The sequence below is a fragment of the Dasypus novemcinctus genome, chromosome 1 (assembly GCF_030445035.2).
Source record: "Dasypus novemcinctus isolate mDasNov1 chromosome 1, mDasNov1.1.hap2, whole genome shotgun sequence".
In the NCBI taxonomy this organism is placed as follows: Eukaryota; Metazoa; Chordata; class Mammalia; order Cingulata; family Dasypodidae; genus Dasypus; species Dasypus novemcinctus.
This window is the reverse complement of record NC_080673.1, coordinates 68667520-68692300: the sequence shown is the minus strand read 5'-3', so window position 1 is coordinate 68692300 and position 24781 is coordinate 68667520. Positions and strand designations below refer to the sequence as shown.

The following is a 24781-nucleotide window of genomic DNA, read 5'->3' as shown; positions in this document are numbered from 1 at the left end:
AATGAGTTTGCTTATGCTAATTATTTCATATCAATGAGATCATATAATATTTATTCTTTTGTGTCTAGCTTATTAAATTCAACATGATGTCCCTGAGGTTGCATCCGTGTTGCATGTAACTTTTCAGAGCTGTATCATATTGTACTGTTTATGTATACCACATTTTCTTTATCTGTTCATCAGTTGAGGAACAGTTGGGTTGCTTCCACCTTTGTGCAGTTGTGGATAATGCCACTATGAACATTGGTGTGCAAATACCTATTCTAGTCTCTGCTTTCAGTTCTTTTAGGTATATTCCTAGAAGTGAGATTGCCAGGTAATATGGTAATTCTATACTTATCTTTCTGAATAACTGCCAACACAATGGTTGCACCATTTTATATTGCCACCAGCAATGAATGAGTGTTCCTATTTCTCCACCTCCTCTCCAACACTTATAATTTTGGTTTTTTTTTTAATAGTAACCATTCAAGTGAGTGTAAAATGATATCTCATTGTGGTGTTGGTTTCCATTTCCCTAATGGCTAAAGAGGTTGAACCGTTTGTACATCTTCTTTATAGAAATGTCAATTCAAATCTTTTGCCAGTTTTTTAATTGGGTTGTTTGTCTTTAGTTGTGAAGTTGTAGGATTTCTTCACACATTCTGGATATTAAACCCTTATTGCATATGTGATTTCCAAATATTTTCTCCCATTATGTAGGTTGTCTTTTTACTTTACTGATAAAGTCCTTTGCAGAACGAAAGTTTTTAATTTTTATTAGGTCCCATTTATCTGTGTTTTTCTGGTATAGCGTGTGCTTTGAGTGTAAAAACCATTGCCTGACACAAAGTCCTGAAGGTGTTTCTCTACATTTTCTTCTAGGAGTTACATAATTCTGTCTCTTTTATTTAGGTCTTGATCCATTTTCAGTTGATTTTTATATATGTTAAGAGATAGGGAACTATGTTCTCTCTTTTGCATGTGGATTACCATTTGTTGAAGAAACTATTCTTTCCAAATTAAGTGGTCTTTGCCCCCTTGTCAAGTCAGCTGGCCATAAATGTCAGGATTGATTTCTGAGCTCTCAATTGGATACCATTGGTCTATATGTCTGTACTTGTTCCTGTACCATAATGTTTAAATTACTGTGGCTTCGTAATAAGTTTTAAAATCAGGAAGTGGGAGTCCTCCAACTTTATTCTTCCTCCTCAAGATGGTGTTGGCTATTTGGGGTCTCTTACTCTTACATATAAGTGTGATAATTGGCTTTTCCATTTCTGCAAAGAATGCTATTGAAATTTTATTGGGATTGTATTGAATCCGTAAATTGCTTTGGATAGGATTGAAACCTAAAAATATTTAGTCTTTCAGTCATTGAACACAGAATATTCTTCCATTTATTTACATCTTCTTTTATTTCTCTCAACATTGTTTTGTAGTTTTCCCTGTACAAGTCCTTTACCTCTTTATTTAGATTTATCCCTAGATATTTGATTCTTTTAGATGGTATAGTAAATTGATTTTTTTTCTTAATTTCCTATTCAGATTATTCCTTACCAGTAAATAGAAACACTACTGGTTTTGGGGTGTTATTCTTGTACTCTGCCACTTTGCTGAAATCATTTGTTAGCTCTAGGGGCTTTTCTTAGAGGGACAAGATAAGGATGCACAGTCACCATGAGGAAATTCCCTTCTTTTCATAGTTTTCTAAATGTTTTATCAAAAACAGATAATGTATTTTGTTAACTGCCTTTTGAGCATCAATTGAGATGATGATGTGTTGTCGTTTTCTTACCTTCATTCTGGTAATGTGATATATAACATTAATTTATTTTCTTATGTTGAACCACCATTATATATCTGGGATAAATCCCATTTGATAATGGTATATAATTTTTTTAATGTGCTGCTGGATATGGCTTGTTAGTATTCTGTTAAGGACTTTTGAATCTATATTCATAAGAGATAATGATCTGTATTTTTCTTTTCTTGTGATTTCTTACTCCAGCTTTAGTCTGAGGATGATGTTGACCTCATAAAACAAATTAGGAAGTGTTCCCTCCTGTTGAATTTTTTGGGAGCGTTCAAGAAGGATTGAGGTTAATTCTTGGAATGCTTAGTAAAATTCCCCTGTGAAGCCATCTGTTCCTTGGTGTTTCTTTGTTGGGAGATTTTTGTTTACTGATTGAAACTCTTTCCGAATTATTCAATTGTTGATATCTTTTATTTCTTGAGTCAGTGTAGGTAGTTTGTGTGTTTCTAGGGATTTATCCATTTCATCTAGGTTATCTAAATTGTTGCTGTACAGTTGTTCATAGTATCCTCTTATAGTCCTTTTTATTTCAGTGGGGTCAGTAGTAATGTCCCCTTTACACTTCTAATTTCAATTATTTGTGTTCTCTTTTTTTCTTCATCAATCTAGCTAAAGGTTTGTCAATTTTATCAATCTTTTCAAAGAATCATCTTTTGGTTTTGTTGATTCTCTCTTGTTTTTTTGTTCTCTATTTCATTTATCTCCACTCTAATCTTTGTTGTTTGCTTCCCTCTGCTCATTTTGGGTTTAATTTCCTATTCCTTTTCTAGTTCTTCCAGTTTTGAGGTTAGGTGTCAAAAAGAAGAAACCTTTCTTCTTTTCAAATATAGGCATTTAGAGCTATTATAAATGTCCCTCCCAGAACTTCCTTTGCTGCATTCCATAAGTTTTGGTATCTTGTATTTTCATTTTCATTCACCTCAAGGTATTTCCTAATTTCCCTTGTGATTTCCCCTTTTACTCAGTGTTTGTTTAAGAGTACATTGTTTAATTACACATATCTGTGAAATTTCTATTTCTTCTGTTGCTGATTTCTAGCTTCATTCCATTGTGATTGGAGAAGATATATTGAATGATTTCAATTTTTTTTAAATTTACTGAGACTTTTTGTGACCTACAATATAATCTATCCTGGAGAATGATCCATTTGTACTGGAGAAAAACATGTATTCTGTTGTTGTTGGATGAAGTGTTCTAAATATGTGTGTTCTAGTTGTTCTAGAGTACCATTTAAGTTTGTGTTTCCTTATTGATCTCCCATCTAGATGTTCCATCCATTATTGATAGTGGTGCTTTAGTCTCCTACTACTAATGTAGAACTGTCTATTTCTCCCTTTAAATCTGTTCGTATTTTCTTCATTATATTTTGGGACTCTGCTGTTAGGCATATATATTTATCATTGTTAACACCTTGTTGAATTGATCTTTTTTATCAGTACATCTTTGTTCTTCGTGACAGTTTTTGACATAAAGTGTATTTTATCTGATATTAGTATAGCTACCGCAGCTCTCTTTTGGTTACTGCTTGCATGGTATATTTTTTTCTATCCTTTCACTTTCAACCTATTTATGTCTTTGAATTTGAGTCTCTTGTAAACAGTTATAGTTAGGTCATGCTTTTTTACCTGTTCTCCCGATCTCTGCTTTTTGACTGGAAACTAATCCATTTACATTTAAAGTTACTGATGATAATGCTGAACTTTCTTCAGCCCTTTTACTCTTTAGTCATTGTAAGTAGAATACCTTTTTTGTCCCTCAATTTTTCTGGTAATGCCTACTTCCATATTTATTTGATTTTTGTTTTGTACCATATTGAGTCCCTTCTCATTTCTACCTGGATATATTTTTCATGTATTTTTCTCCTAGTAACAATGGGGTTAAAATTTAACATCCTAAATACTTAGCATTCATACTTGATTTGATACCAGCTTGACTTCAATACCATGTATAAATTGTTCCTGTACCTCTCCAACCCCTCACCTTTTTTTGTACTGCTTACAAATTATATCTTTGTATACTGTTATGTCCAAAATCATGGATTTATCATTATTTTTTATGCATTTGCCTTTTTGCACTTGTAGGAAGTAAGAAGCAGAGTTGCATACCAAAAAATACAATGCAATAGGACTGGCATTTATAACTATCCAAATTGTTATCTTTACCAGAGCTCTTTATTTCCTTATGACACTCTGAAACCCTGTCTAGTGTCCTTTCCTTTTGCTCTGAAGAACTCCCTTTAGCATTGCCTGTAGGGCAGGTCTAGTGGTGATGAACTCCTTCATTTTTTGTTTATCTGGGAATGTGTTCATCTCTCCCTTATTTTTGAAAGACAGTATCACTAGATATAAAATTCTTGGTTGGCAATTGTCTTCCTTTAGCATTTTAAGTATTTCAACCCACATTTTTCTTGCCTCCGTGGTTTCTGATGATGAGTTAACACTTAATCTTATCGGAACTCTCTCATTGTACTTTGCATTTGACAATTTGATAAGTACATGACTGGGCATAATTTTCTTCAGGTTTATCCTGTTTGTTGTTCTCTGGGCTTCTTGGATTTGCATATTCACATCTTTTGCTAAGTTTTAGGATGTTTCTTGTCATTATTTCTTTGAATATTCTTTACGTCTCTTTCTCTCTTTTTTATCCTTCTGGGACTCCCATAATGTATATATTGGTATGCTTGATGGTGTCCTAGAGGTCTTTTAGGCTATTTTTGCTTTTTCTTTCTGCTCCTCAGCCTGTCTCATTTCAATTGTCTTGTTTTCACATTTACTTTTCTTTTGTCTGCTATTTCCAACCTGCTGTTGAAACCCTCCTAGATATTTTCATTTCAGTTATTGTGGTCTTAAACTCTATTTATTCTATTTGGTCCCTTTTTAAAAATTGTCTCTTTATTGAGTTTGTCATATTGTTCATTCACTGTTTTCCTGATATCCTTTAGTACTTTCTCTGTATTTTCTTTCATCACCTCGAACATATTGAAGACCTTTTTTTTTTTTAAGTCTTTCTAGTACGTCCACAGTCTGGTCTTCTTCATTGGTAGTTTCTGGATTTTTATCCTCTTCCTTTGGATAGGTCATTGTTTTGTTATTCTTTGTCTTGTAATCGTTAGTTGTGCACTTTAATATTTTAACATGTTAACTCTTGGATTTATTCCCTGAGATGTCTTTTTCTTGAGTTTATATCCAGCTCGTGATATGACAGAAATTTTCCTGAGTGTCAGGAACTAATAAAACCAAGCAAACCTAAATAGAAACATCTTTCACCATCCTTGCAAATTGGTTTTGCATTGGCTATTGCTCTCTGTTAGAGCTCAGCCCTCATATTGTCAATGCTAGGCAATTGCAAAATGCAGGGTACTCCCTATCTTTTTCGACCTGTATCTTGCCCTGGCATTGTGCTTGCTAGTGGCCTTGGAAGTTCCCCTAAGGGGGAATTTGAATGTCTTCTCTACTTCCCAGAAAACATACATTTTCCCTCTTGGGGTATCCCATTGCAGGACTTAGAGCAGGTAAGCCTTTACCTTGGGCCATCCAACTCAGTTTTTCTTACACTGCTTTCATCATCTTGAACTGCTTTTGCCTGGAGAACAAATTCTGGGAGTGGGGTTCATGCTAGAGAGGAGTTTCCTATGTCATTCTGGCCCAGCTGCAACAAGGCCAGGGATCCACAATGAGAGATTCCATCAGCTCAAAACTTCCCTTAGGAGGGAATAAAGGCATCCAGGAAGGGTGCAAGGAACTTCTTCAATGGCTTCCCAAAATGCACTTTATTTCTTCTGCACCTGCTCCATAAATGCAGCCTTTTAAACTGTCCTCCTCAGTTCTGAGGAAGACTACCATCTTTAGGTCTCCCCCACCACCTTTGCCCTGGCCGGTTAGAATAATGGATGCCCTCAGAGCCAGGTCCACAGTGATCTGAAGTAGCTAATAAAAAGCAGTGATATGCAATCTGTGCCTCACCCCAGATCTTGGAGAACTGGATTTTTATGTCCCTCTCTGGCACTTGCAAGCTACATGAGGGACCAGACCCCATTCTGCTCAATAGTAACTGGTACAGAGAGACCAATTTACTCATACTTACTGTAATTTTCTGGCTTCTGCCTCCCACTCTCCCCTGGATGCTATACAGGGTTCTCCAGGACTCGAACGTTTCCAAATAGTTGACTCAGACAGTCCCTGCCTGTTTAATTGTTGTGGTAAAGGGATTGATTTGTGGGGCTTCCTACTCTGCCGTCTTCCCACCATCCCTTTCCCATTTCAATTTTGTTGGAGTTGATGCACTAAATCTTATGTGGCATTGTGAGACTTGAAAAGATACTTGTTAAAAATATATGATGTGGAAATTGTTAACTTATTTCTGTTTTTGGTATAGATCCTTAATTTATTGACTATATTGAAATAATGTGAAGTGTTACTTGTAGAATTAACATAGGAAATGTTTATTTTGGAAAAATATTCAATTGTGTGTTTTTCTGAATACTAATATTGATATCTGGTGAATGAATCATTAAATTGGAAGGAGGTAATCAGGTTCTGTAATGAATTAGCACTATGACCATGAGCAAATCTTTTTACCTCTCTGAGCTCAGAGTGTCCATATACAAAAAGATATGATTACACTGAGGTTTCTAAGCCCTTTCTAGGTAAAATGTGCCTTTTCCCCCTCTTACCTATTGATAGCACCTAAATGTATAATGTCCAAGTACTGATTATTTACCAGATCAAATACTCTTTCTTAATTTACGTATTTCAGTAGATACCTCAATATGGGGAAGGAAAGGAGGGATAAAAATTAAATGTTTTTTAAATTTATTTGATTTCCTTTACTCTTTTAGGTAAGTTCTATTTTGATGAAGATGTATTTTTTACGCTATTTGTCCATGAACTTTCATTGTTTCTCTTTTTGTTGAAATACCTTCAGGTATATACACATTTTATACAGTTAGTTAATTCTAGGAAAGTTGTATGTAAATTTTTTTAAAAAACCAAATCATGTTAAAAACATAGAAAAGGCTGACAAAAGAAATCCTATAGTGACTTATTTTGTAAATCCTAATTTTTATCTTACAAATATAGGTGACTATGTATTGGGTTTTCCCATAGGGGGATATTTTAATGATCATAGTTTACTTGGCCCTTAGAAGGGCAAGAAAACGGGATGAGAATTTCCTTTGACTGTGAAAATTTGGGGGATTGAAAGATAGGAAGAACATAATAAATACTGCATTTTTAATTAACATAACCTATTAACTCCTCGTGGAGGATCAGATGCTCCCAGAGAACTATGATCCTGGGTTTTTTTCCTTCTTCAGGATTTAAGCTTTTTTAAATTCATTTTTATAAAATTTTTTTAAAGTATATCATTCATACATGAACATACATAAAGAATAAGCATATAGTAAAAGTTGTGAACTTACAAAACAAACATGCATAACGTCATACAGGGCTCCCATACATCACCCCAACAACACCTTGTATTGTTGTGAAACATTTGTTACAAACTATGAAATAGCATTGTCAAAATATTACTACTAACTATAGCTCATATCTTACATTTTTGTATTTTTCCCCCAACCCACCTGATTATTAACACCCTATAATAGTATTATATATTTGTTATAGTTTACGAGAGAATGTTCTCATATTCGTTCTGTTAACCACAGTCCATCGTCCACCACTGGAGTCCATGTTATGCAGTCCCATATTTTATACAATTCATTAAAATTGTATAGCCAGTGGTTCTTATTTTCTTCACAGAATTGTGCTGTCATCACCTCAGTTAATTTTAGAACATTTTCATTACTCCAAAGGACTTAAGCTTTTGAAGACAAGTTATACCAGCACATCTAAAATCATTTTTGCTGCCTCAAATATGAGCTCTCTGACTTAGTCAGGACTAATTGCAAAGCATAATGGGTGTACCATTTGAACCATTAGGTCATAAAAGAAACACTGTTATCCATGCCAGCTTAAAAGATTTTCACCCAGGCATTTAAATGCAAAATAACGGTCCATTAGCAACTTATGGGCCTTAATTCTGACATTGGAATCAATGCAAGAAACCTCAGTTCTTGAAATGTAAAAAATGGCTTAAACTGTCCTTCCCTTACGATTTCAATATTGAGTTAAATTTAGACTCTTAACTCTGTCTTATGATTGTTTGTGTACATATATTATATTAAGGCACTTTAAAAATTTATGAAATATCTTAACTTTCCAGATACATTTCCCCAAAAAAAAGTGAGCTATTTTTAATACTGGGAATTATTTATGAATTATTAATAAATGTAGCTATTGTTCACCTAAGATTTGTAATTTTATCATAAAAGACTATTTCTTATAATTTAAATTTAGTATCAGACTTCTTTCCTGTAAGAAAACCACTGCTCAAATAAATGAGTTGAAATCAAAAAACAAAGCAGACTGCTGCTCTTATAAAAGGAAAAATCATTTACTCGATTGCAGATGTGTACTATAATGTCCATGTTGCAGAATACTGCATTTTTAAGAAAACTAAACATCTTGATTTCCATCTCTAACAGGATATTAAAGTTGGCATTTTAAGTAAGCTTAGCTTCCTGCTTTTCCAAGTATGTTCAGAGTCACATCTGAAAGTAAGCCAATCTAATTATGGGATAATATGCCTATATGCCTCTTTATTAAATAAAGAGGGACAAAGTAACAGTGCAGATACCCAGGGGTATGCTTTAGCAGATATAGAAATATTCTTAAGTTGGGTTTTATTAGCACCCAACAAATGTTCCTTTTCACCTTAGGCTATTATTAATGTGAAAGACTATATAACTAGCATTTTTTAAAAATATCAAGTATTTGCTTTATTATATTTTAGCCCCAAAACATACCCCAAAAAATTACACTTTACCCTCTCTTTCCATCTCCCTCTCTCTCCTTTGTGTATCTTTTTTTTGGTGAAGTTAAAGAACTGTACCTAGCAAGGAAATGTTTCTTCTCTGTGTCAAGGGACTGTTGATGATAAATGCATGCTGGTAAGATAGTAAATTTGCAATATCTGTTTTTTTCTGTATTTCTAATACAAATGGGAAAAACTATGAAACTAATTTACTAGGTTTGTCTTCTTCTTTGAACATTCTTGAAAATAATATTGTAAATAACATTAGTTGTTATATATGTGAGTTCCTTCTAAATAGTGACGGGCACATTTTAAGTGCTATAAAAATGTTAAGTGCTACTACCACCACCATTTATCATTATTATTTATAAAATTAAATATCTGTTGGTTGAAAACTAAGAAGCTAGCTGAATTATACTTGCTACTGTATAAAATGTTAGAAAGATGTTTGGAAAATTCATTCATCACTAAACACTTTTTAAAACAAGCATATTTGCTCTGGATATTTTAAATAAGTTAAATGTTATTTAAACTTTATACAACAAACTGTGTGAAATAGTTTAATTTGGCAGATTGTATTTCTGTACTCTATATATTTGAAGATATTTTTATACTATATTGATTATTTTTAATAAAGACGTTCTGGAGGTTTGTTTGTAGTTGTGTTTCCTTTTCGTGCATTCATCTATCAAATATTTATTGAATTTCTACTCTGTGCCAAGCACTGTCCTGGGTGTTGAGGATACAGTTCTAAATCCCTGCCCTCAAAGAATTTATGTTACAGAGGGAAAGACAGACCACACACACTCAAAAAGATAAATAATAAATGTTTTATGAATGGTAAGACAAACAAATATTAAAACAAGAAAAAATGAGATGTGAAGTATGGGAAGTAGGATGGTGTTTTAGATAGGGTAACCAGGGAAAGACTCATTAAGGTGACTACAAACCTGAAATGAGTGAGTAAACATGCTGAATTCTAAGACAAGGAGAGTGAACACTGCAAAGGCCCTAAGACTACATTTAATATCCACATAGAAATAGGGAAAATTTTTCTTCCCTACATCAGTAAATAAAATACAATGCAGATTAAAATAAATATTTGCAGCTCCCATCTAATGAAAAGAGTAGATTCAGAGTTCTTAATAAAGTTAAAAAGCTACATTTCTAAGTAGATACTTTAATTTTTGCCTGTCTTCTATAAATGAATACATGTTGGAAATGAGCTCTATATCAGAAATGGATATGCCATAAACATTGTCAACTATCTGAGTCAAATATGCTTAAATGGGAGACAGAGGGAAGGAAGAGAAAAATGTCCTGGGGTGCATCAGGACATCTACTTTTCTATCCTCTAAAATATTTACATTCCCCCTTAAGACTAGAGATGGTTTCTCTTACTTCTACTGGCCCCTGAAAATTTCAGTTTTGCCTGGAGTGTGACTTAAGTAATTCCCTGCTCCCCTCCCCTTCTTATAGTTCTCCCTTGAGTTCTTGTTAATACTTCAAAATCCCTTAAAGTTAACTGAATCTTTCATTTTTAGATTTTTGCAGGAAAAAAAAATCATTTCTTGAACTTGCAAAGGATTTTACAAAAGATTTTTAAGTCAATGTACTGAGTTTTTTACATTTAGAAATAATGATTAATAGCTTCAGAAAGATTAATCTGGTAGCAGCTGTAAAATGGACTTATGGGGAGTAGGTGTAGCTCAGTGGCTAAGCACCTGCTTGCCACATATGAGGTCCTGGGTTCAGTCTCCTAAGGGGGAAAAAAATGGAGAGACTCAGACTGAAAAATTAATATTTGAATAAATGACTATGAAGAGGAAGGTAGCACAAAATATGTGGAAGCAATAGGACTTGACAGCTTGTGTTATGTGAGGGTACAGTCTCCGGTGCCTAATAAAAACAAAACAACAAGCAAGCAAACAAAAAAAAAAAAATAACTCAGGGGAACTGATGTGGCTCAGTGGTTGAGCCCCGGTTTCCCCCATACCAGGTCCAGGTTTCAATCTCTGGTCCTTGTACCTAAAAAGAAACAAAAAAAAAAAAAAACCATTAACAAGATTCCGAGTGTGGAATACTTCTGGCCTAAATGATTTTTTTACAAGCAGCAAAAAGTTTTACAAGTGCTACAATATGCCTAAGAAGGAAAAAATTATAATCTCAAATTTCAAAAAATGCCAATAACTCAACCTACAAATTTACATTTTTTTAGATGTTTCAAGGCTGACGTTCTGTAGGTCCTATAGAGTATGAGATAAGTTGAAGTCTCCATTTATTAAAAACCAGCAAACAAGCTGTTAAAAGGATTCAGTGATATATATTAAGTGCTACTATACAAGAATCTCCAGGATATATTAAATGAAAAAGGCTAGATAGAAAATATAGACAAACACAAAATATGTACTGAATAGTAATGCATCTACAGAGTTTTCTTGCCAAAATAAATCAAACATGAATCTTACGAGTCTCTGAACTGGGTTCTCAAAGTGTAGTCTGGGATGATCCCTAGGTGAATCCAAGATGCTTTCAGGAAATCTGTGAGGTCATAACTATTTTCTTAATGATGCAAAGACGTTATCTGCCTTTTCACTCTCATCCCCTTATGAATGTATAGTGGAGTTTTGGATAAGCTGCAGACTTGTGATACAGCATTAGGTTATATGCAAAAGCAGTTATGTAACTCCAGCTGTCTTTTAAGTCAAAAAGATTTTCAAAAATACAGAATGCCACTCCTCTCAGTACATTTTTTTTTCAAAAATAATTTTTAATTTAAAAATTGTTTATGTTCTCACGTAAAGGGCTTGTGATTTTAATTAATACTTTATTTCAATCTCTTAATTTCTGATACAAAAATATGGATGTTTAAGATAGAAACGTTGTAGCTTCACTAATTTTTAGGAGTGAAAAGGGGAAGGAGAGGAAAAAGTAAGAGAACTGCTGGGTCTGGAATGGGTCATTGATTCTCAACCCTGCACACTTGAATTACCTAGGGAATTTAAAACTGATGCCACTGGAAGTGGACTTGGCCCAGTGGTTGGGGCATCTATCTACCGCATGGGGGGGGTCCCCAGTTCAAACCCCGGGCCTCCTTGACCCATGTGGAGCTGGCCCCCACACAGCGCTGATGCCCCCAGGGAGTGCCCTGCCACGCAGGGGTGTCCCCAGCGAGGGGGGAGCCCCACGCACCAGGGGTGCGCCCCGAAGGAGAGCCGCCCAGCACGAAGGAGGGTCCAGCCTGCCCAGGAAGGGACAGCACGCATTGGAGAGCTGACACAGCAGGATGACGCCCCAGGGGGAAACACAGATTCCCCTGTCGCTGACGACAGAAATGCACCGGGAGGAATGTACAGCTAGTGGACACAGAACAGACACCTGGGGCCGGGGAGGGGAAAGAAATAAATAATCTTTTTAAAAATAAAATAAAAATGATGCCAGGCCTCGCTGACAGATTGATTTAAGTGGATCAGGGCCTACACCCTAGAGCCTAAGCCCAAACAGTTTTTTAAAACCGCGACTTCCCCCTCCATACCGCCCCCACCCTACCCACCCCCTCGTTTCAATGTGCAGTCTGAGTTGAGAATCACTACTGTGGACAGAACTACCAATTTAAATAAAATATAACAGAATGAGGGACATGTTAAATTGTGCTATGTGGATGTAATGAGCAAAGCCAGACGAGAAACTAACCAGACGAACGACACTTGCTAAATGAAAGAAATAAAGATATTTCAAAGGGAGAGTATAGGGGTAATACTGGAAACTAAGTCTAAATAGTCTCACGCTGTTGGCGTAATGCAATTATTCTGTCCTTGTTTCTTTTGCTTAGTATAGTTCCCTTGTGCAGAACTCTCTCGCGTTCTTTCCTGCAATTTTCCCGCTCAGAACTCCTAGCACTGAGCAAAAGGCCCCACACCCACCGCTCGGAGATCTGACAGAGCACGCACGCGCCGAGGAGACACGTGTCGGAAGTCACGTGCTGTGAGCGGGTGGCGGGAGGCCGTTGGAGGCGCCTGCGCAGCTCCTCATTCCCCTTCTGCCCTTGCGCATTGGTCTCCCAGAGTTCAGAGCGCGGCTTTCCCGCCTGTGCGACGCATTAGTGGTTTAGTCCTTATCTTGGTCGTCTTTCACGCGTTCATCTGGACCCCTTTTACTATGCACCCTGCGAAGAAGAAGCCAGAGAAGAAAGTGGCAGAAAAGCTGTTTGACCCCAAGTCCTTTGCGAAGGACTTGATGGCTGGCGGGGTCGCAGCAGCGGTATCCAAGACCGCGGTTGCGCCCATCGAGCGGGTGAAGCTGCTGCTGCAGGTGCAGGCATCGTCCAAGCAGATAAGCCCGGAAGCACAGTACAAAGGCATGGTGGACTGTTTGGTGCGGATACCCCGCGAGCAGGGTGCGTAAGAAGGGGTGGGCACCGCGCCAACCTCTCCCAGCTCCCCACTAGCTTCCCAGGGATGGAGGATTGGGGGCGGGGGTTCACAGGAAGAGTATTGTTGGCACCAAGGCCATGTCTTTTAGTGCCGTGTGTTTTTTCACGTTTGAGAATTAAGTTTCTTAACTAGTCTAAGGGACTCTGCTTTCCCAGGACAGAAGGCCTACATGTGACCAGTCCTGGTACAAGGAAACTTACTCTGCCGCAGCAGCACTTAAAACACCTTTGTGCACCTGTGCCTGGCTCAGAAGGAAAGTGGTTGACCTGCCAGGATTGAGGGAGATGCCATTAGACACGCTGATGTTTGATAACAGGTGCTGTAGTTAAAGTCTGTTGAAAGAGTGTTTTCCTAAGATAAATACAAATATGAAAGCATTGGATCTTCCCAGTACTCGAGGACCTATGCAGTAAGAAGAGGTTCTACTTATTTTTGAGAACTATTAAAGATCAGGGCTTGTTTGACTCTAGTAAGGTGGGTGAGGCACTGACCAATGTACAAAATTTAAGGGTGCAACAGAACACTTAGTGATCAAGATAAATAATATTTATGTGTAGTATTTTTAAAATTCAAAATTGATGCAAAATCCATGCTGAACAAAAATATCAAAATTTTATGTAAAGACAGGATTTTTCTTTTTGCCTCAGTCTCCAATATGGCTTAGAACTGCCCTGTTAACTGATTTATTTAAAATTTTATTTTGTTCTTGGTGGAATTTTTTCCATTAATGTATAAATTATTTGAAGAAATAGATACTGAAAGTATTTTGTGAATCATTAAATTCTCTCGTGTAGCAAATGTCCTCTACGTTAGCTAGAAGGAAAAGTTTATAAAAAATCCACCATATGGTTGGATTCAATTTTTGAAACTGTGTGAGCTTTAACAAGGAAATAGCCTATTCATTGTGCATTCTGAACAAAAATAAAGTGACTTGAACTTCAGTGCCCTTTTTTCTTCCTCTCATAGGCCTAGGGCAAGTTAGTCTCCCATACAAGAAGCACTCTCTTCCTAGGGATGTGGTTACAACTCTTCCTGACCTGTTGGATGGAGTTTATGGGGTTAGGGGTAGAATTTTAAGGCATTATCTATATCGTGAATTTAGAATGGCAATCTGGGAGCTGAGCTCAGATCTTTCACAGTGAGTAGCCCACTTCAACCCACTCCCATTCCCTTTATCAGAGCAAGTTTCCAATTCCAGCAAGTTTTTTTAACAGGAAAAGAAGGAACCTCTCCCTTGGTTTATATTCTGAGGCCTTCTTAAAGAAGTAGAGGCCTCTTTATTATTTGCTCTTATACTTTATAAATTTTGTTGTGTAAAGTTAAATGTAAGAGTCAAAACACTTTTTATGGTCAAATTGTGCTGACCAATGCTAATTTATTTTATTATTTAAATGGGGCAGGTTGTTTTGGGGTGGTTTTTTTTTTGCAATATTTAAACCTAAACATATTCAAGAAGGCTCTTGTAAACTGATATCATTGTAAATAGTATTCTAATCCCTGCTTTCCTTATCTTCTAAGACAAGATTATCACAAGCAGAACTTTCCTTTGTTCTAGCAACACAATCAGAACTTTTGTGTTGCCTATTCTTATGTACAAGGTGCTGTTAGGAATGCATCCTGGTATATCCTATGCTAAGTGATCAATAATTCTCAACAGGGATAACATTGCCCTCTAGGGGCATTTTTAAAAATACGCGAAAGAAATTTTTGTGTACCATGAAGATAGAGGAATGCAATCTTAAATTTTAATTTTTTTAAAGTATATAGCTTATTATAAATTCTTTTCATTACTTTTATATGTGAGGGCATTATAATGACTTCAAGAGTTGCGAGAGATAATTGTCTTTGAATTTTTTTTCTGGGTAGTAAAGGGGACATTGTAAAATATTTATTTATGTTGAGGACTTGAGTCTGATAGGGTTGAGAATCACCATTCCAGATCATTTTGTAACTTAACTGGGCAATCAGACTCTGAAATTATATTTTCTGGAATTTGTCTTCTTTACCTTTTTTGGAAGTTAAGACATATACCTGTCTCAAGTTTTCCAAAGATTCCCTTATTTTTCATAATTTCTCTAATTTTACTGACACCTTTTCCATTCTTTAGGTAATAGGGAATGAGTCTGAGACATAAATTACGAAGGTACAACTAAATGCTCTTTCACTATGCTATCTCTGCTTTCCCTCCACCCTAAGTGTAGATACTTTCATTCTTGCTCTGAACATAGCTTTAAATGTCTGAGTGTCCTTGGTATTTTTATAAGCTTTTCTCGGCTCATTCTATAGTTAGCCTAATACTAATCTTAAAGATTTACTCTTTGAAGATTTATGACCTTCCAGTTTTGTGCATATACTTTTAATACTGTTTAAACTCATTACACAAATAATGAAGTGTTTAGTATAGAAAATTAGAAAATATACAGAAGAGGGGGAAAAAATCGCTGCTAAAATAAATCCTACGTTTTTCACTAAGGAAAATATGTATACATAAACATTTTTAATGAAGGCTGTTTTATTTAGTATATTGTAAACATAGGTCCTTAAAGTTCTTATCTGTGAGGTCCCTTTACCTTAAGGGTTTCTTTTAGGAACCTTTCCTTCCATTAAGATCATTTGCAGTCTTCATTTATAAGAGCCATCCAGAGCGCCTTTTTTTCTTTTAGGAGTCCCTGACCATGAGTTCATCAGCTATCTTTAATTTGAATTTTTCCAAAATTGTTTTTCTGAAGGCTAAAACAGTGAAGTTTTTTAGGTTCTACCTTGAAGACAGTACTTTGGGTTATGGAATGAAAATATTAAGCATAATTTATAATTATTGTATCTAAATTGGGAAAGTAAACATTTAATGTATGGATCAGCATTGGCACCTATGCTTGGGCCTTATGTGAGTCTCATATAAAGGACACAGATATCCTGAGAAAAGAGTGGGAGTTAACACTAGAGGGAATGATAAAGGCACCCTTTCTTAATTATTATATAGCAAACATAGTTTAAACTATTTCCCAATTAAATGTATTTATAGATTGTATTATCAAGCTTTAATTAAGCCCTCAAAGCATGGGAAAAAAATTTATAAGTTTCTCTTATAAAAACCAAATTGAGGATACTACTACTAATAACAAATGAACCACAAGAAAATGATGTAGTCAATAACATTTACACCTAGAATTATTTCACTGGTCACAAGACATTGCAGTATAGAAAGGATGATCTAATCGGACCTAAGACGAGACTATTTAAATATTTAAAATTTCCTAGAAAACTATATTCACCTGTTCAAATAAATGCTCGATTTTGTTATGTCACATAATCATATAAGCTTTCCTTTATCACCCTATCTAAAATAGCCCTTTATCATTCTCTGTCTCCATATAGTATTTTTTCTTCCTCGTTCATTTAACTACCTGACATTTATTTGTTCCTTATCTATCTCTCTGGACAAAACCCTTCAAAAATGTTAGCTCCGTAAGATCAAGACCTTTGTTCCTACTGCTGTCTTCAGCAGGTAGAATATGTATGGTTATGTAGTAGGTAACCAATGCAAGGTTTTAAAATGAAGAATCTATATCTCTCCTTTAATTTCTATTTGGGGTTTGTCTTTCAAATAAGCGTAATATGGTAGAAGAATTGCAAAGTTATGTCATTTATTTTAAAAGAATAGTTTAACTATAGTGCATTGTGTACCTAAACTATAATTAAATAAAACCCTGAAACACGATCCCCAATAATAGTGAGAAAGAAATGCATTCAGAGTTCCACTTTGGAAATCCTCCCCTTTATACTTGTAGCAGCAAGGTTAGAGTTTCTAGCAGCATGTTCCAGCAGTAAGAGCCAAAGAAGGGAATAAGCAAAAATGTTTAGTATGATCTATGGAAAAAGAAGTTAGAACATAATTCTTAACCTGGGATCCATAGCTTCCAGAAGTTCATGGATTCTAGGAAATACTTTGTGTGTGTGAGATTTTTTTTTTTTTTTTAGATATAACCCATTAAGATGGGCAGTTTTTCTTGTTTCTTGTTTAACAAATTCTTGTTAAAGTAAGAATTTACTTTTTTTTTTCCTAATGCAAATGCAATTTTGCTAAAAGGAACGCATTCTTAGCTAACAGGCTCCTTTAGTCACAGATCTCGAACTCTGTTATGGTCTTGTGGTAATTACCAGATAACTTTTTCATCAAAACCTTCCATTTATATTTAATACATAATTCAAAATTATAAACCTTTTTTTTTTTTTTAAGATTTATTTTATTTATTTCTCTTCCCTTCTGCCCAGTTGTCTGTTCTCTGTGCCCATTTGCTGTATGTTCTTTGTCTGTTTCTATTGTTGTCAGCGGCAGGGGAATCTGTGTTTCTCTTTGTTGCGTCATCTTTCTGCGTCAGCTCTCTGTGTGTGCGGCGCCATTCTTGGTCAGGCTGCACTTTCATTCACGCTGGACGGCTCTCCTTACGGGGTGCACTCCTTGCACATGGGACTCCCCTACACAGGGACACCTCTGCGTGGCACAGGCACTCCTTGCGCACATCAGCACTGTGCATGGGCCAGCTCCACACGGGTCAAAGAGGCCCGGGGTTTGAACCACGGACCTCCCATGTGGTAGGCAGGTGCCTTATCCACTGGGCCAAGTCCGCTTCCCAAAATTACAAACCTTTGTATTCCTTTATATATGACATTCATTTTGTGAAATAGTGATTCAATACTATAATCATAATTACAGAATTATATCTAATAGCTCACAGTTTAAAACCTAGATGTCATATACTCAGCCAGCTACATCATTTCCAAGTGGCTTAGAGTCATGTGTAAAATGATAACTCTTAATACCTTTCTGATATATAGAACTATTTCTAAACTGTTTGTTTTAAACAAATGATGTTTCTCTCCTTCCATGTAAGATTTCTATTTGAATCCCACTTGATAAGAAGGGCAAGTCTCTTGCCAAAATATTTTTCCTTCAGAGATCAACTTTATCCTTCAAGAAACTGTCGTTGTGTTACTATGAACTGTGGTCAAGAAAATCAAATTTTATTTTCAACATAATTTACATAGTCATATTTCACTTCCTGTACTCTTTTTCATCTAGAGATCTGATCTCTGAGAAGATAAAAATGATTAACTATGTTTTAAATGTTTTCATTAACTACCAACTTAAAAATCAGTGAAAATACCTCCAAAAATTAGATTCACCAGCCTCCCTCAGTAATTCAGTGTGACCCTGGATTACTAGCAAGAAATATTCCTTTATAATTTACTTACATTTCTCAGGTTTAAGACTTAATTTTTAAAAAGTTAATCTTTCTTAGTACAGAAAATATTCATGTGATTAAAATAGTTACAGAAAAGTATTGTAGTTAAGGGACTAAATTGTTAAGTCACACTGCTTGGGTTTGAATTCCAACTTTACCACTTATGTCTAATAGCCAAAATGAAGAGACTGATTGGTATTCTCCAAGCTAAGGCTAGAGGTATCCTATTCAGAGTAGCAGGGTCAAACCAATTGATGATTTCAAAATATAGTGAGAACAAGGCTACTGGCAAGCTAGCCTACTGTAATCTAGGGCAGCTCTAAATTATTAGAGTGCTTACAGAGAATCTAGAAGGCACTTGGGTTGGTCAGACCTTTGAAGTAGGTAGATTATTGGTAGCAAAAGTTACCTCTGGTTTCTCCATTAGGCCTTTAGAGATTACCTTGAGTGGTTCCCTTTTGAAGCTAAATTCGAAACCCCCATTCATAATTGTTCCAGAATATTAAGATAAGGGTATTTTAGACTTTTTACCCCTTTCTTATTCTCAGGAGTATATTTATAAACCAGTAACTGGATATATTTCTTCTTTCCAGCATACTCACTTCTAACAGCCTTATTATCATAGTAAATGATACATCGTGGTTTAGGAATGAGACTTTACTAGTTTCTCTGACTAGTACTAGTGAATTCTGTTTTTCTGCGGTAAACAGCCCTAAATTCAAGTGATAATGCTTTCCATAGGTTTTTAGGTATTCAAGGCTTTTTATTGGAAATTAACAAAATTGAAATGAAGTCAACACTGCTTTTTTCTACAATAGAGACACACAAATTTTAGAATTAGTTCAAATAGCTAGATTTGTTAAAACTATGGGAATTATTTACTAATAATGCAATATTGATTTATAATTAGTAAAGTTTCTTTCACAGGTTTCTTCAGCTATTGGCGTGGCAATTTGGCAAATGTTATCCGGTATTTTCCAACGCAAGCTCTAAACTTTGCTTTTAAGGACAAATACAAACAAATTTTCATGTCTGGAGTCAATAAAGAAAAGCAGGTAATTATGTTTTCATGCATCTAAAATTTTCTAAAAAATAATTGGATTTGTCCTGGGGAGGAGAAGCTCAAGTGGTAGAAAAAAATAATTAAAACAGAACATATTAACTGTTAACATAGTATGTATTATTGTATAGGAATTGTATATGAAAAAACACAGAATTATATTAATTTTTAAAGTTTCTCTAAGCCTCTTAATACAACTTTAATAACTGGGGTATCTTTTGTCTCAAGTCTTTCTTTCTGAATAAATATTAAATTTGGTGTAATTTACAACTTAAGAGTCATTTCTTCTCCTGAACGAGAAAATTCGACATATTATCTGCTTTCCTTAAGCAAAAAGGCAGTCAAAAGATAATGTATTTCCTACTATCAAGGTTAATTTATTCTCTAAAGGAGTAAACTCTGTTTCTTCCTTATGACTCAGCATGTATTTAGCATACATTAAATAGAAAGATCAAACAAAACATATTTTTAGGAAATGATTTTTTTTCATTGCAAAAGTGATTTTTTTTTCAAGAATTAATTGCAATGTGCTCGCTTCGGCAGCACATATACTAAAATTGGAACGATACAGAGAAGATTAGCATGGCCCCTGCGCAAGGATGACACGCAAATTCGTGAAGCGTTCCATATTTTTAAAAAAAAAAAAAAAGAATTAATTGCAAGTGCTTTTTTCCCCATTGAATACAAAATCTCAATTTCAAAATTTCCAGCTTATGTGAACTATATATTTGTCCTGAACACCGTTTATTTTACTACCTCCATGTATACTAACTATACCACCTATATTACTCTCAAGTCTCCCTCTCACCTTTACAAACTCTATTCCCCTCACCCCCTTTTTTTTGCCTCATCTTCTCCTCAAATAAAACTTCCAAGCTGTATTAGCAGTAACTGTCTGTGAAACAGTTCTTTGTTGCAGTTGAGTTTTATTTCCCTTTGTACTCCTTATTCCCTTTTTTTCGACGATGTATTTTTTTTAACAAATGTTTATTGAATACTTTGTCTTATATGTGGTAGTTGGTAAAAAGATAACTAAGAATATTCTTTAGGCTTGGAATTAGAAGATATGGATTTGAATCCTGGCATTCTGCTTATTTAACTCTCTGAGTTTCCAGAAGTCACTGTGCTTCACCAATCCCCAGTTTACTACCTGAAAATTGAACATAGTAATAACTACTTCATAGTTTTATTGTGAAGTTTACATAAGATAACACTTAAAGTGTTTATCACTTTAAATGTTTTAGTGTTTAAGTGCCATCGTTAAAAATGCAGTAAAATGTTCCTGTCGTCTTCAGCTGATCACTGTATTAATTTGAACTTTCCTTGACTCAGAACTTTCTCGCTGGATCATTGGTCCCCAAGACTACCATCAATTTTGGTGATTCGCTGGAGGGACTCTCACATAAAATAGAAAATCTGTTAAACATACAGTAATGGTTTATACAAATTAAAATTGGCAAAGAGGAAAGACATATAGTATGGAGTCAAGGAGAAACCAGGCGTAAGCTTTCAGTTGTCCTCTCCCAGTGGGGTCACATGGACAGCACTTATTTCTTCCAGTAACTTTGTGTGACAACTTGTACAAAGTATTGCCAACGACGGAAGCTTACCTGCTGAGTCTTGATATACAGAGTTTTTATTGGGTGGTCAGTCATATAGGCATGGAGGGCCCACATGACTTATCTTAGCTGCTTAGACTCTAGCTCCACAAGCAGTCAAACTTAAACAGTATGTCCCAGAGCTGCAGGTATACAAAAACAGGCATTTATCATAAGTCACATATTACCATAAACTATTTGGTGAGGCCTACTTCCTTAGGTATACAAAGATACTTACCAGGCAGAATATTCCAAAGATTCAGACGTTATCTCTCAGGAACTGAGCAAGGACAGTCCTGAAGATCTTAGGGATGTGTATTAGTCAGCCAAAGGGGTACTGATGCAAAGTACCAGAAATTGGTTTTTATAAAGGGTATTTATTCAGGGTAGGAGCTTACAGATACCAGGCCGTAAAGCATAACTTACTTCCCTAACCAAAGTCTATTTTCACGTGTTGTAGCAAGATGGCTGCTGATGTCTGCAAGAGTTCAGGCTTCCTAGGTTCCTCTCTTCCAGGGTCTTGCTTCTCTCTAGGTTCCGCATTCCTCTCTTCCCAGGGCTTCCTTCCTGTGCTCAGATTTCCTCTTTTCCTGGAGCTTGCTGCTTTTTCCTCTGTGTGCTTACTTCTCAGTGCTCCAGCTTAAGGCTTCAGTATCAAACTGCAACATCAAAAACCCTCACCTCTGTCCTTTGCCATGCCCTTTATCTGTGAGTCCCCACCCACCTAAGGGGTAGGAACTCATCCCTAATGATGTCGCCCAATCAAAGCCCTAGTCATAACTTAATCATGCCTAGGTACAGACCGGATTACAAACATAATCCAATATCTATTTTTGGAATTCATAACCAGATCAAACTGCTACATTCCACCCTCTGAATTCCAAAAAGGCATTACAGTATTTGAAAAAAAACATTAATCAGTAACAATGCAAGTACTAAATCATATCACAATCAATTTAAAGAAATGCAGTTTGTCTTGGGGCAAAGTCCTATCTGCTGTAGACCTCTGAAACTTAGAGAACAATATCTGTTTCCAATACACTAATGGACAGAAAGGATAAACATTTTCATTACAGTAAGGAGAAATTGGGAGGGAAACATGAGTCACAGGTTCTCTACAGTTCAGTAAACCTGCAGGGCAAACTCCATTCAATTTCAGTTTGAGAGTCATTCTGAAGATGATAGTTTCTTCTCCGTGGAGCCTTTGGGAAACCACCCTTTACAAATTCTTGCCCAATGGCCAGTTTCTTGATTCCAGCCTCATCAAGCAGCTGGGTGTCGACCAAGCTCCAGACTTCTCCCTCCAAGAATATTGGGGTGATTGCCACACCTTACCCAATCTTTGGGTTAGAGTCTTAACCCCCCTAGTACAGTGATGTGAAGACAACATTCCCCCTAAACTTTGGCAGACAGGCTCAACCCTCTCAGTGCAAAGAGTTGACAACCTGGCCTTCCCTAACCTTTGGCATGTAGGCTCAACCCTCTCAGATCAATGAGTTGACTACCTGGCCTTCCCTAATCCATGTGGGACAGGTCCACCCCTCTCAGACCTGTGGGGTGCCAACCTTAACTGCCATAATCCTTGGGGAATGTGCTCCACCCTCTCTGTAAACATGGGTGGGGTTCCCTCTTGGCACAAGGGATGTCTTAATTCCATGTCTCAACTTCCATGGTTTTCCTCTTAAAGCTGTTTGTCCTTCATTCTCTCCTTTCCATGTCCCTTTTATTCCAGGCTGATGGTGATTTCGTTCATCCAGTTCTGAAACCTTGTTGGTTTAGCATGCAAGAAGCAGGGGTCCATGCCATCAGACAGTAAGACTTTACACAAGTCTTTCCAAGATAACTGCATCTTCAATCTTGATTTACAGGTTCCAAGTTGAGTTAAGTCCTCCAGTGGGGCACTTTCATTTGGGAGCTCGATTTCCAGAGACTTGGAATTTCCAGGATTAGTTTCTGTTTTCTTTGTGCCTGACAGTTCAGTCCTCAGTATCTCTCTCTCATCTAGCATTTTGCTATAAAATGTAAGCAGAAGCTAAGCCACATGTCCAGGTTTACTTTGGAAACTTCTTCAGCTAAATGCCCAGGCTCACCAATTTCAGATTCTGCCTTCCATAAAACACCAGGAGTTAATCTTGCTAAGTTCTCTGCAACTTTAAAATGCAGATTGCCTTTCCTCCAGTTTCCAATAATAGTTTCATCATTTATTTCTAAGGCATCATAAAAAGTCTCTTTAGCATCCATATTGCTATCATCAGTCTCTTCAAAGTACCGTAGGTCTTTTCTTCCAAGCATCTCTTAATTACTCCAAAAATACCCCTTACCCATTTATAAAACTGTTCCAGCATTTTGATAATTGCAAAAGCACTTCCCCAACTCCTTGGTACCAAATTCTGTATTAGTCAGTGCCCTGATGATGTGGCCCAATCAAAGCCCTAATCATAACTTAATCATGCCCAGGTACAGACCAGATTACAAACATAATCCAATATCTATTTTTGAAATCCATAACCATATCAAACTGCTACAGCATGCTTAGGGTTTGGGCAGTTCAGGCCTGCTGAGTTAATCTTTACTGCAAACTTAACACTCCACTTCCTCAAAAAGATCATTCCTATACATCTAAGCCAAATGGAGCAATTAACTTTTGAATTAATCAGAATATTTATGTTACTAACATCTGTTCCTAACAGTGTAAATGCCACAACTATAAAAGTTTTATAAAAGTTTACAATGATCCTTGCCAGAAATCTGTAATAAGTTCCAAATTAGTAGATCCTCAATCAAAAACATTTTACCTATACCTATAATGAACATGGTTTTTGTTTTTGGAATGTAAAGATATTCCATCATAACATTGTAATACTTAAATAGTTAATAGTACTGTAATACTTAATAGTATAATACTTAAATTTATTTACTAAGTTTAAATATTAATCTCTTTATTTCTGCCCTTGGACATCAGAATTTTTTCTCATCTCTCCCTCCCCATCCCCCCAAAACCATAAAAAAAAAAAAAAACTAAAAAAGTATGTGTAGTTTCTTACCCGTTCTTAAAAGATGCAAGGAAGATAGAAAAATATAGTATGTGAGTTTGAAAAGCATTAATCCACTACACACCTATCAAAATGGCTAAAATAAAAAATAGTGAAAACCAAACATTTGCAAGAATGCAGAGAAATTGAATCACTCTTACATTGCTGGTGGAAATGCAAAATGATACTGCCACTCTGGAAGAGAACAGCAGTTTCTTTCACACTAAACACGTGCTTACCGTACAGTCCAGCAATTGCACTTTTGGAATATGTTCACACAAAAACAAATGTATACAATGATGGCAGCTTTTTTTGTAGGAAAAATCTGGAAACAGTTCAGATGTCCTTCAACAGATGAATAGTTAAACTGTCATACATCACACCATGGAATACTCGAGAATAAAAAGGAATGAACTTTTTATTCATGCAGCAATTTTTGGATGCTAAGTTTGCTTAGCATTTGGATAGAATATGTGCTGTTTGAGTCCATTCATAAAACAGTCTTCATATGATAGATTATAGAAATGGAAAATTGCCAGGTGTGGAACTGTTGACTGATAGAACTAAATGCATACACAGATAAGTGTATGTAAAACTGATGAAATCCAAATACAGCAGGTTTTTATCAATGTCCCTTCCCTGTAGTGTTGTTAACCATTAGGGAAATTGGGTTGAAGGGTTCACAGGATCTCTGTTATTCTTAAAATTGCATGTGAATCTGCAATTATCTAAAAATAAAAAGTTTTT

At 35.9% G+C, this 24781-nt stretch overlaps 1 protein-coding gene and 1 non-coding gene across 3 annotated transcripts in view; both read left to right on the top strand.

Moving 5' to 3' along the window:
- Positions 1-12729: 12729 nt before the first annotated feature.
- SLC25A31 (solute carrier family 25 member 31) overlaps positions 12730-24781 on the top strand; it is a 32161-nt gene continuing 20109 nt past the window's right edge. For both annotated transcript variants that reach the window (XM_004466245.4, XM_058292768.2), the window contains exons 1-2: positions 12730-13064; positions 19272-19399. In XM_004466245.4, the coding sequence (XP_004466302.1) occupies positions 12827-13064; positions 19272-19399 (366 nt within the window). In that variant the 5' untranslated portion in view covers positions 12730-12826. The remainder of the gene's footprint in view (positions 13065-19271; positions 19400-24781) is intronic.
- LOC131279848 (U6 spliceosomal RNA) lies at positions 19932-20038 on the top strand. Its single transcript, XR_009187340.1, has one exon. It is a non-coding gene; the product is annotated as a U6 spliceosomal RNA (small nuclear RNA).